Below are 13,044 nucleotides of genomic sequence, written 5' to 3' on the forward strand. Positions count from 1 at the left end.
TAAACCCTAAGCTAGCTACAATATAACTAATAGTTACATTGTAGCTAGCTTAGGGTTTATTTGTATTTTACAGGCAAGTTTGTATTCATTTTAACTAGGTAGAATAGTTAGTAAATAGTTATTAACTATGTACTAGCTACCTAGCTAAAATAAATACAAATTTACCTGTAAAATAAAACCTAACCTTAGTTACACTAAAACCTAACACTATACTACAATTAAATAAATTACCTAAATTAAATACAATTGACTAAATTAAATACAATTAACTAAATTAAATACAAATACCTAAATTACAGAAAAACAAACACTAAATTACACAAAATAAAAAACAAATTATCAGATATATAAACTAATTACACCTAATCTAATAGTCCTATCAAAATAAAATAAAAAACTAGCCTAAACTAAACTACCAATAGCCCTTAAAAGGGCCTTTTGCAGGGCATTGCCCCAAAGAAATCAGCTCTTTTACCTGTAAAAAAATACAAACAACTCCCCAACAGTAAAACCCACCACCCACACAACCTAACCCCCCAAATAAAAACCTAACTAAAAAAATCTAAGATCCCCATTGCCCTGAAAAGGGCATTTGGATGGACATTGCCCTTAAAGGGCATTTAGCTCTATTGCTGCCCAAACCCTAACCTAAAAATAAAACCCACCCAATAAACCCTAACACTAACCCCTGAAGATCCACTTACAGTTTTGAAGAGCCGACATCCATCCTCAACGAAGCCGGGAGAAGTCCTCAATGAAGCGACAAGAGGTCCTCAACGAAGCTGGGAGAAGTCTTCATCCAAGCCGGGAGAAGTGGTCCTCCAGACGGGCAGAAGTCTTCATCCAGACGGCATCTTCTATCTTCATCCATCCGGCGAGGAGCGGGTCCATCTTCAAGACATCCGGCGCGGAGCATCCTCTTCTTCCGACGACTTCCCGACGAATGAAGGTTCCTTTAAGTGACGTCATCCAAGATGGCGTCCCTTAGATTCCGATTGGCTGATAGAATTCTATCAGCCAATCGGAATTAAGGTTGAAAAAATCCTATTGGCTGATGCAATCAGCCAATAGGATTGAACTTCAATCCTATTGGCTGATCCAATCAGCCAATAGGATTGAGCTTGCATTCTATTGGCTGATTGGAATAATTTAGTTATTAATAGTAGGTTTTATTTAGAATTATTTTAATTATATTTAAGTTAGTGGGTGTTAGGGTTAGGGTTAGACTTAGGTTTAGGGGTTGATAACTTTAGTATAGTGTCGGCGACGTTGGGGGCGGCAGATTAGGGGTTAATAAATGTACGTAGGTGGCGGCGATGTTAGGGGCGGCAGATTAGGCTTTAATAAGTATAATGTAGGTGTCTGCGATGTCGGGAGCGGCAGATTAGGGGTTAATAACATTACGTAGGTGTTGGCGATGTTGGGGGCAACAGATTAGGGGTTAATAAATCTAATGTAGGTGTCGTCGATGTTGGGGGCGGCAGATTAGGGGTTAATAAGTGTAAGATTAGGGGTGTTTAGACTCTGGGTTTATGTTAGGGTGTTAGGTGTAAACATAAATTTAGTTTCCCTATAGGAATCAATGGGGCTGCATTACGGAGCTTTACGCTGCTTTATTGCAGGTGTTAGGCTTTTTTTCAGCCGGCTCTCCACATTGATGTCTATGGGGAAATCGTGCACAAGCACGTACAACCAGCTCACCGCTGACTTAAGCAGCGCTGGTATTGGAGTGCGGTATGGAGCTTGCTCTACCTTCACTTCTTGTCTTTTAACGCCGGGTTTAGGAAAACCTGTAATACCATCGCTGTAGGTAAGTGAGCGGTGACAATAACGTGCAAGTTAGCACCACACCCCTCTTACCGTAAAACTCGTAATCTAGCCGTATAGTAGCTAAATTTCTTACTGCAATTATATGAAGAGTTTATAAAGCCCATAGAAGTTTGGATAAACAGCTTTCTGTACATCTTGTTTCTCAGTTAAAAAGCCAGTTATATCTATGTTCTATTTTTAAAGTATTTTCAGATTGGTCACTAAACAGATTTCTTAACTATCTTCTCTACTGATCATAGCAATGTGCTGGTTTATTTAAATCACCATACATGTCTAGGTAAATATCAGACATCTCTGTGCTCATATTTTATAGGAATTTGTATTAGGATAATCTCTCTGCACATATGTACCAGACTGTAACATATATAAATGCAATGATTATTGTTATTTATAATCTGTGTCTTTTGAACCTACCCTTTGCTATGACAGACGAGGAGCATGCCACAGAACACACAGCAAATCATCATGTTTATCAGCCACCTCAGCCAGTGTTCCCAGCATGTATATGTGCTGCAGTGCTGCCCATTGTACACCTAATGGAGGATGGAGATGTTCGTGAAGATGGTGTGGCAGGTATGAGGAACAGTCAATGGGGCATATTTATCAAGCTCCGATTGGAGCTTGATGCCCCGTGTTTCTGGCGAGCCTGCAGACTCGCCAGAAACAGCAGTTATGAAGCAGCGGTCACAAAGACTGCTGCTCCATAACCTGTCCGCCTGCTCTGAGCAGGCAGACACACATCACCGGAAATCAACCCGATCGAGTACGATCGGGTTGTTTGACACCCCCCTGCTGGCGGTCCACTGGCCGCGAGTCAGCAGGGGGCGGCGTTGCACCAGCAGCTCTTGTGAGCTGCTGGTGCAATGCTGAATACGGCGAGCGTATTGCTCGCCGTATTCAGCGAGGTCTGGAGGACCTGATCTGCAGTGTCGGATCAGGTCCGACAGACCTTGATAAATAGGGGCCAATATGTCTTGTTTTTTGGTACTGGTCAGCTTCTTTGTTTAATTTATTTCTGTGTAATATTGGTCTTCCTTGTAGTCAGTGCAGTGGCACAGCAGGTCCTCTGGAACTGCCTGATTGAGGATCCTTCCACTGTTCTCCGACACTTCCTAGAGAAACTCACCATCAGCAATCGTCAGGTAAAGCTTGTGCATTATGTCTATTGATGTTTATGTTTAATCACAAATACATTTATTATTTGTTTATTCAGTTGTGATTCTAGGGAAGTGAGAGGGTTTCTGCACCCCGATTCATTACTGTAGCCTCAAAAGTGCCATTTATCCAGAATTTGAAAGGTGGTGTCTTTTTACACATCCAGCTCACTACACAAAACAAAGAGAGGGGTATAAAGGCAGAAAGGAGATTCCAAAAAAATAAATAAAGTTTAGAATAGATAGTGTAAGATGAGTTCCACTACCAGTAACCCCTGCACCCCTGTTAATTACTCTTGTGCTCATATTTTTGCACCTCCAAACTTTATGGTCTATTATTAACACTGGTTTTATTAGCATGCTAAACATTCAGTTCTATTTTTGTTTCAGGATGAGTTAATTTACATGTTGCGAAAGCTCCTTCTGAACATCGGAGATTTCCCTGCTCAAACCTCACACATTCTATTCAACTACTTGGTAAGAAAAACATGGAATGCAAAACATTGTTTTTATTGTGCATACTGCCCAAAATGTTGACAGAACATGCATGCACAAATGTTATATGAAACAAATTCTCTCTCCAGCTTCTGCAATCCCACAAGACTCTCCAGCTACTCCAGCTTATGCTCCTGTAAAACAGGAAGGAAACCACCTACAAGGTGGTATAAAGCTGGAGTCCAGTTGCAGGTAGTCACATGTCTTGCACCATTGTGTTAAACTGGGTAGGACCAGGAATGGATAAGAAGCAAAATTTAGAAAAAAGCCAAAAAGTCAGAGTGCAAAAGAGCAATCAGGGTCAGATGAAGCACAAGTATAAGAAAGAATATTTCAATCCAAATGTCAAGCCAAAAGTAATCAGGAAAGTAGACAGGGCCAGGTGAAGTACCAAATAAAAATTCAAATCATATTCAAAATAACAAGTCAGGAGAGAAGTCAGGGAGAAATGAGGAGCTAAAATAGGTACAGATAAATAACCAAAAGACATGCCAAGAGAGTAGCTTTTTAGGAGGCCGCTGATGGAAGCATTCATGCCGTGGGGTGAGATCTGCATCGGACTATGGCCTAGATTACAAGTGGAATGCGAAAAATTTTGCATTATGGTGCGCTAACATCTCTAGAGCACACAGTGTGAAGGTATGCGTAAATGGACTGCAACTATCTACAGAGCAGAGACATGCATGTGTCAATCTGCACTTGTGTAACCATATTGCAAGAGTGCCCGCTGAGATCAAGGCTGCAATTGGATACTGTTCTTGACTTTCCACCCCTTAGTATTATATGCAGACAATTCACTAGCTCACTCATCTCTCGCTAATCAACTGCAAAGAGTAGCATAGAAACTGCAGGTGTTGGTGAGCCCAGTGCAGCCATAGAAGCTGGTGAGACCTTGTAGTGAATGTCACTAGCTAAAATACTATAAAACAGTGAACTCATTAATGTCCCATGTGAATTAGGCAAGACACAAGATAGGTTAATGAAATTTGAAGTGAAAATATTTTTTGTAGATTTTATAACATTTCTCATATTTTATTTCTTTAGGTTGGGTTAATCATGTACTTTGTTCGCACCCCTTGTGAATGGGGTATGGATGCTATTTCAGCCACATTGACTTTTCTTTGGGAAGTTGTTGGATATGTTGAAGGCCTGTTCTTCAAAGATCTGAAACAAACCATGAAAAAAGAGCAGTGTGAGGTTAAGCTTTTGGTCACAGCATCCATGCCAGGTACGATATTATTTGCTTTCATTATCATTAACTTGAGGTTTAAATGTATTAAATGTTTATTATTGTTAATTGCTGGCAGGCACCAAGACTCTAGTGGTGCATGGACAAAACGAGTGTGATATCCCAACCCAGCTACCCGTACATGAAGACACGCAGTTTGAGGCTTTATTGAAGGTGAGGGTATTTCATAAATAGCTGCTATGTACATAAAGCAATTACCACTTTATTAAATTCTGTGAATGAGAGCAATATGAGGTTTGCTAGACATTCTGCATATAATCAGGAAAGATGGAGATAGACAGATATACATATATAATATGGATACATGGACAGCTAAAGATACAATGGCAAAAAATGGATTGAATGATAAGCAAAAGAAATCACATGTAAGCCAAACGTCAAATGACTTTACAAACCAAGAAAAACATGATTATGATGGAGAAGCATACATTATGTCAGTCTTTTTAGACGTTCAGCAATATCCTAGCTAGACATTATTATTTACCAAATAAAAACATAAAAAAGAATAGGTAAAATAAACAAATATTAAGGGTGTGTGGAAAAAATGCTTGTTTGTAGGAAAAGAGGTGTTTTGCTTAATGTTTAAATTCAGTTGACCCACAAGTGTTCCTCCTTAAAAGGCAGCAGGGTCACAAAGGGCATTGACCTAAAAGTATACTGCTTATTTCTCACATTAAAAAAATAATATTGTTGGAATCATTGTATAAATAGAAATATGGTGGGACAGATAAACTGGCATTGGAAATGGATGGGGAGATGGATAGATAGTAAATACTGCAGTTGTATTTTATCACAGTCTAATATATCAGTAGATAGGCAGGAACCATGGCAGGTAACATTTTAGAGGGATAGATATTAGTAAGTAGATTGATCTCTGATGTGTAGTTCAGTGCAATATTTATCAAATATTAATATTTATCTGTAGCCATATACTTTATATACTCTCATTGAGTTTCTATCACTTTTGCTTTTTAGGAATGCCTGGAATTTTTTAATATAGCTGATTCCCAGTCTGCAAATTACTTTTTGATGGATAAACGCTGGAACCTAATTCATTATAACAAGGTGAGAAAAATATTTTGCTGCATGAAATAATAAGAACAATTTTAATTAATTTAAAGTACTTAAAAAAACTCTAAATATAGAAATAATAAGATTATGAATAAATAAATGGACTGGGAATGATAAGAGAAACAAATAAAGTTTAATGTCTAATGTCAGTTTAAAAAATAATGTAATCTGATTAAAGGTCTGTGTTTTCCCTTAAACTTGTTCTAAATTACCAATTAAATACAATAAATATGTAGAATTGAACTAAAATGGGGCATATGTTCTATTATTCTTTGCCACAGTGTGCATATGCCTCATAGGGTTCGGAATTCGCTATTATGATTAGTAAACTCACCATGTGATACAACACTGAAGAAACAAAATGTGTGCAAATACCTACTGTAGTATCCTTGATGATGTAGAAGATAAGAGATATTCTTTTCCCTTTAGACCTATGTTCGTGACATTTATCCTTTTCGGAGGTCGGTGTCACCTCAGCTGAACTTGGTCCACATGCCCCCTGAAAAAGGGCAGGAGCTAATTCAAAAACAGGTGAGTCACATGTTTTTCTTTGCATGTATACGTTATTCAAATGATGTGTATGCATTAAGGAACTAAGGACACCAGATGCTCATTCAATGAGAAATGAAGAATGTTCTGTAAATCTTTTCTTATTTAATAATTTCTATAACTGCAGGTATTTACACGGAAGCTGGAAGAAGTTGGACGAGTTCTATTCCTAATATCCTTGACTCAGAAGATCCCCACTGCCCATAAGCAGTCTCATGTTTCCATGTTACAAGAAGACCTCTTGCGCCTTCCATCATTTCCCCGAAGTGCCATTGATGCAGAGTTCTCACTCTTTAATGATCCCCAAGGTAATGGTTTCTGCCAATAGTAGTAATAGTAGTAGTAGTAAATCTACTCTCTGTGATATATTTTTATGTGGAAAGTTAGGACTATAGCTTATGTTTTTTCTCTGTGTCCAGCTGGAAAAGAGCTGTTTGGTCTGGATACGCTGCAGAAGAGTCTTTGGATTAAGCTGCTGGAGGAAATGTTTTTGGGGATGCCCAGTGAATACCCCTGGGGTGATGAGATCATGCTTTTCCTCAATGTTTTTAATGGGGCTCTGATCCTCCATCCTGAGGACAGTGCCCTTCTCAGGCAATATGCAGCTACTGTCATTAATACTGCTGTACACTTCAACCATCTCTTCTCTCTCAGTGGTTACCAGTGGATACTACCATCCATGCTGCAGGCAAGTATGGCCATAAATATATTAATTTGTTGACACTTCATAGCTCTGACGTATACTGATGACTGGCATCAACTTTGTCAAAAAGCACTAACTCTTCAAGACCATACCAACTGGTTTGAATCACTGTTATAGGGGGGGAAACATTCTTCTTTGTTGGCTCTAAAAAAGTGTATCACACTTTCAGGCCCATTTATCAGGCGGACAGGAATCGCCGGAAATCAACCCAATCGAATACGATCGGGTTGATTGACACCTCCCTGCTGGCGGACGATTGGCCGTGAGTCAGCAGGAGGCGGCGTTGCACCAGCAGCTCTTGTGAGCTGCTGGTGCAATGTTAAATGCGGAGAGCGTATTGCCGAGGTCTTGCGGACCTGATCCGCAGTGTCGGATCAGGTCCGCAAGAAATTTGATAAATTGGGGCCTTTGTCTTTTTAAACGGATATTCATGGCCTTCTATTTGTTTTATTGTTAAGGTCTATCCTTGTATACCAATAGACCCTAAATATTTTTTTAATAAGTTTAACTTTTTCCATGTTAAAAGATTTGACCATGTTTGCATACCATTCCTTCATAAGCATGAAAGAAAATATTTCAGCTTAATGTCCCTTTAATGTCCAACGTGATACAGGAAAATCTGGTTAACCACTTTAATACCAGGGATTTCACATTTTTGCAACTATTTAAATTCACAGAAAAGTCAAAATGAAACTTGATAATTCAGATAGATCATGTTATTTTAACCGACTTTACAATTACTTCTATTATCTAATTTTTTTTAATTTGCTTAGTATTCTGTGTTAAATACCATACCTGGGTAGGCTCAGGAGCAACAGATTGGGGCTAGCTGCTGTTTGGGGGCTACACCAATATATCTCTTGTCATTGACACAACAGATAGCTTCCAGTAGTGCTGCTCCTTCAACAAAAGGATAAAACTTAGAATGAAGCAAATCTGATAATAGAAGTAAATTAGAAAATTTTGAAAATGATGCCTCGTATATTTTTTCCACTTCTGCATTAATACCAGTTCATGACATTTATGCAATTAACAATTTCATATAATTATGAGTAATTTTATCATTCATATTTTTTAAATGTCCAATTTCTTCATTGTAATTGAAACATTCTGGGCCAGATAACAATTGGCACCCTACTTAGCACACAAATACCGCCAGAAGTAAACTTTAACACGCGCAGGTTATCGCACGTATCACAAGGACTTTGGATATTGTGACAGCGCTAACTTCTTCTCCCCATAGACGGGAGCACAAACTAGAAAAAATCTAACATGTATCGCTCATGCGTTAACACAACATTAGTTAAGCCTACAGCTCTAACCCAAAGGTAGTTATGAATATCTTACATTTCAAAGTTTTTTCTGTTCTTCTATTGAAGAGAATGTACTATTAATTTAAAAATATATATTTATATATATATATATCTAGTGTATTTTTTGTAAAATATATATACATTATATAAGATATATATGTGCGTGTGTATGCATGTATACAGTGTGTATATATATATATATTTTTTTATATATATATATATATATATATATGTATAGATATGTTCATTGGAATATAAAATATTTATAGTAAATACACAGTAAAACACATTAATAAATATTTAAATTGAATAAAAATAATTTTTTTCTTGTTTTTAGGTAATTGAGTTGAAAGGGTTCAAAAGTATATAAACATATCCATATATGTGTATACATGTGGATATATGTGTTTATACGTGTATGTATACACATACTGTATATACACATATAGAAACATAGAATGTGACGGTAGATAAGAACCAAAAAGGCCCATCAAGTCTACCCATATAAACAAAAATACACATGTATACACATATATACATATGTATATATACATATATACACATATTTAGACATGTATATGTATGTATAAATACAATAAAGCCCTTTCCATTCAAATACATTGTCACATACCATATACATTTTAACCCTTATAATTAATATTTTATATGTATACGAATAATTATTATCAGATATTGTATATATGAGTGTAACACTTTATTTTAATGTATTTGTGTTTTGTTTAATGCAACTTTTAATTTAGCCCTTACCCTTCACTCAAGGGCCCCAAGTTATCATGGTCTGGCGGACCTGATCCGACACTGCGTATCAGGTCCGCCAGACCTCGCTGAATACGGCGAGCAATATGCTCGCCGTATTCAGCATTGCACCAGCAGCTCACAAGAGCTGCTGGTGCATCGTCGCCCCCTGCTGACTCGCGGCCAATGGGCCGCCAGCAGGGGGGTGTCAATCAACCCAATCGTACTCGATCGGGTTGAATTTCGGCGATGCTCAGAGCAGGCGGACAGGTTATGGAGTAGCGGTCTTTCTGACCGCTGCTTCATAACTGCTGTTTCTGGCGACTCTGAAGACTCGCCAGAAACACGGGGCATCAAGCTCCAATCGGAGCTTGATAAATATGCCCCAAGGTCTTTAGTTGCAAATTTAGTTTGCGCTTTGTGGTCGCGTTTACTTTCAACTTGCAATACGCACAAGTTAATGCGGGTACAATATATCTCAATATCGCGGGCGAGATTACATATATACGGCGCAGGCTTCAGCGCAACTGCTGAAACTCGCGTCACCCGGAATTTCCCCTTGCACATCAATAAATCATATAAACCCCGCCGGCAGTTCATAAAGTGCTGTAAGCCGGATAAACTAGTGATGTTCAGAAATGTGCGTAAATACACATTTCTGGAGTCGCCAGTGACTTACGTCACGATAGAAACTGCTGGTGCCTAAGAAAAAAAAAAGTCAATCTCCTGTAAAAGTCTAACACACCTCCCAAAAATAAACCTGACACGTCAAAACCCCTATATCCACCATCACCCCCATATCGGAACTAATGATAAAAGTATTAACCCCTAAACCGACAACCCCCACAATGCAATATGCCTAATTAAACTATTAACCCCTGATTCGCCATTCACCCACATCGCAATCTCCCTAATATATGTATTAACCCATAACCCACCATTCACCCACATCGCAAACTACCTAATAAATGTATTAACCCCTAACCTGTCATTAACCCACATCGCAATTTATCTAATTGAACTATTAACCCCTAATCCGCCATTAACCAACGTCGCAATTCACCTAATAAATCTATTAACCCCTAAACCACCATTAACCCACATCGCAATTAACCTAATAAATCTATTAACCCCTAAACCGCCAAACCCCCACATTAACCCACAATGCAATTAACCTATTTAAATTACTAAGCCCCCTAAACTAACACCCCCTAAATTAACCCAAATAACCTTAATTAAAAATTACTAAATTAAATAAAAAACCTACTTTAAAAATAAAAACTAAGTTTAAATTAATATAAAATTACAAAAAATAAAAAAGCTAACATTACATAAAATAATAAACCAAATTATCAAAAATAAAAAAATTAAAGCTAATCCCTATGAAAATAAAAAGCCCCACAAAATAAAAACACCCCCTAATCTAAACTAAACTACCAATAGCTCTTAAAATTTCCCTCAGGGCCGCCACTAGAAATTTTGGGGCCCCAGACTTAACCATTGATCAGGGCCCCCCCATGTACTTTTTTCTTAAGTGTTGTCAAACATGGAAATGTTGAAAAGGTATTAACATACAAACACAGAGACAGACACACATAAGGATTCACATATAGACACTCTAGCAAAAAAACAAACACATTCAGACACAGACACCCACACAGACATTCAGCACTTGTTTACATTGACCTGACAAGTAATGAGGTAGACTGCAGTTTTGTCAAAAAAGGAGATTTACAAGACAAAATATGGAGTTCTGATTATCTTTTTGTCAAGGAAGATGACAACTATATGATGATAAAAGCATGCAGTGGCGGAAAGGAAGGTCCCCAAACTGCCTAAACAATAATTTAAAGCTTAAGTGGGGGATTGGTGATTTCCGGAAAGGTCTCCTTAGTCTCAAAGTCTGTAGAAAAATGTGAATAATCAGTAGTAAGGTCAAAATGTCCTCAAAAAGGAACAGACAATGGACACACACAAACTCAAAACACAAACTTGCACATACACACAAGGAAACACACAAAGACATACACACTCACAAACACCCACAGAAAACACACAAAGACATACATACACACAAACCCTCACAGAGACATCCACAGAAAATGCACAAAGACATACACACAAACGCTCACAGAGAGATCCACAGAAAAAAGACATAAACACAGACACCCACAGAAGGTACATTTTCTGCACATTGCCAACCCCTAAATCAACAGTGTGTGACATGCATGATAAAAAATAGCGGAAACTAAGAGATCAGTTTTTATAAGAATCATATTTGTAAATGTGCAAACAAAAATACTTCTGTGAATTCAAAATTGTACATTATTGATCTGTCAGAATGGGTAGATGAAGAAAAGTACTTTTGAAAGGTTGACACATGTTTAGGGGGGTTTTCCCCCCATTTTCTCCAACCAAGAACCACTTCAAATCTGGTGTACAAATTTTCCCATCTGTCAGTTGTAGTCTATATGGTCTTGGTGGAACCATAAGCTGTGGTACTCAGTCTCATACCATTAGATCTGGTTAAATGCAGGATTTAGGCTTGTTTGTATGTATTTCAAAATTAAGTCATCTTTGTAGTGTAAACTGAACAGTGTTAAGTTAACCTGTCTCATTTCAAACACTGAGCCATCTTAGCCTGAGAGTATAACATTTTATGCAGATGTATACATCTTAGATAAAATGCCTCCTGGCATCTGGAAAGTCCTTGCATAAAGGGGCAGTACATTGGAATGTCATATATATATATATATATATATATATATATATATATACCATATCTGCCAAAAGGGGTGTTATATGTGGTGTTGTATATATGATAGCAAAACCGCGTAAAGACCAGCGTAGCCGGCTTATAGGGGTGACGCCACATATGTAATCTTGCCCCGCTTGTGCTTGTGCTAATGTTAGCACAGCACTTGTAATCTAGCCCTTTTTTTATGTTCCAGTTTCATAGCATAAAAGTGTTTTTAAACAATATTATTATTTAGATTTTTAATAAGCCAGTAAACAATTTTGATTATTAATTTTTGAAGTGAGAATTTGTAAAAAGCTTTAAAGAGACATTCTAATGAAAAAGTTATATGCTCTGATTTTTTTAGTACATTATCTTTGCATTACTTACCCTAGATAAAGAAGTCTTTGACCCCTGCAATGAGATTAAACACATAGGTAAAGTCCCCAACATGGGAGCTGGAAGGACACAGCTGATAATTGGAATGCCATACAACTGCTGCTCGTGATTGGATGAATATCCAATTCCCGCTCATGAACTGCAAGAACTTGCAGCTAATGAGTGGGGCCTAATGACAAATTAAAGTTTTTAAAATGTTGATGTTCAAAGTGTACATAAAATAATAGTGGTACTTGTGGGACAAGCTTTTAGAATAAAAAGTGATTGCTAATAGCTTATATCAACCTCTGTGACCTCTGTTATTGTCACTGCATTACATGAACAATGCTTATTTCTCTTTTTAGGTCTATGCTGACTATGAAAGTAACCCACAACTTCGCCAAGCCATTGAATTTGCCTGCCGACAATTTTATATACTGCACCGCAAACCTTTTGTTCTACAGCTGTTTGCCAGCGTCGCTCCTCTTCTAGACCTTCCTGTAAGGCCTTTAAATGATGTCCTCATGACTGTCTATCTCATTTCTGTTAGAAATTTTCAGGGACGGTTCTAGACCTTATATTCTGAGGTTCTCTCAAGGTTACCAAAAGCTGAATGCAGAGACTTATTGGGTGGTACAGGCAAAGTGTCTGTTTTCCTATTCATTCACATTATACTTTGTACTATTTCATATTTCCTTCTTGCTTATATTAAAGAGACATACAACTCAAAAGTGAAATGCATATGAATGCATAATAATGTTTGCAGTGTTAGCAAAAATACTTCTACTACAAGTTATCAATTTTACTGT

General features: G+C 37.6%; 1 protein-coding gene across 1 annotated transcript in view; it reads left to right on the forward strand.

Moving 5' to 3' along the window:
• Nucleotides 1–13,044, forward strand: part of UNC80 (unc-80 homolog, NALCN channel complex subunit) — a 353,943-nt gene that overhangs the window by 198,103 nt on the left and 142,796 nt on the right. The window contains exons 38-47 of the mRNA XM_053713382.1: nt 2,260–2,403; nt 2,872–2,972; nt 3,375–3,461; nt 4,524–4,707; nt 4,787–4,881; nt 5,704–5,793; nt 6,229–6,330; nt 6,476–6,656; nt 6,768–7,036; nt 12,601–12,735. Of these exons, the coding sequence (XP_053569357.1) occupies nt 2,260–2,403; nt 2,872–2,972; nt 3,375–3,461; nt 4,524–4,707; nt 4,787–4,881; nt 5,704–5,793; nt 6,229–6,330; nt 6,476–6,656; nt 6,768–7,036; nt 12,601–12,735 (1,388 nt within the window). The remainder of the gene's footprint in view (nt 1–2,259; nt 2,404–2,871; nt 2,973–3,374; nt 3,462–4,523; nt 4,708–4,786; nt 4,882–5,703; nt 5,794–6,228; nt 6,331–6,475; nt 6,657–6,767; nt 7,037–12,600; nt 12,736–13,044) is intronic.

This window comes from Bombina bombina, chromosome 1 (genome assembly GCF_027579735.1).
Source record: "Bombina bombina isolate aBomBom1 chromosome 1, aBomBom1.pri, whole genome shotgun sequence".
In the NCBI taxonomy this organism is placed as follows: Eukaryota; Metazoa; Chordata; class Amphibia; order Anura; family Bombinatoridae; genus Bombina; species Bombina bombina.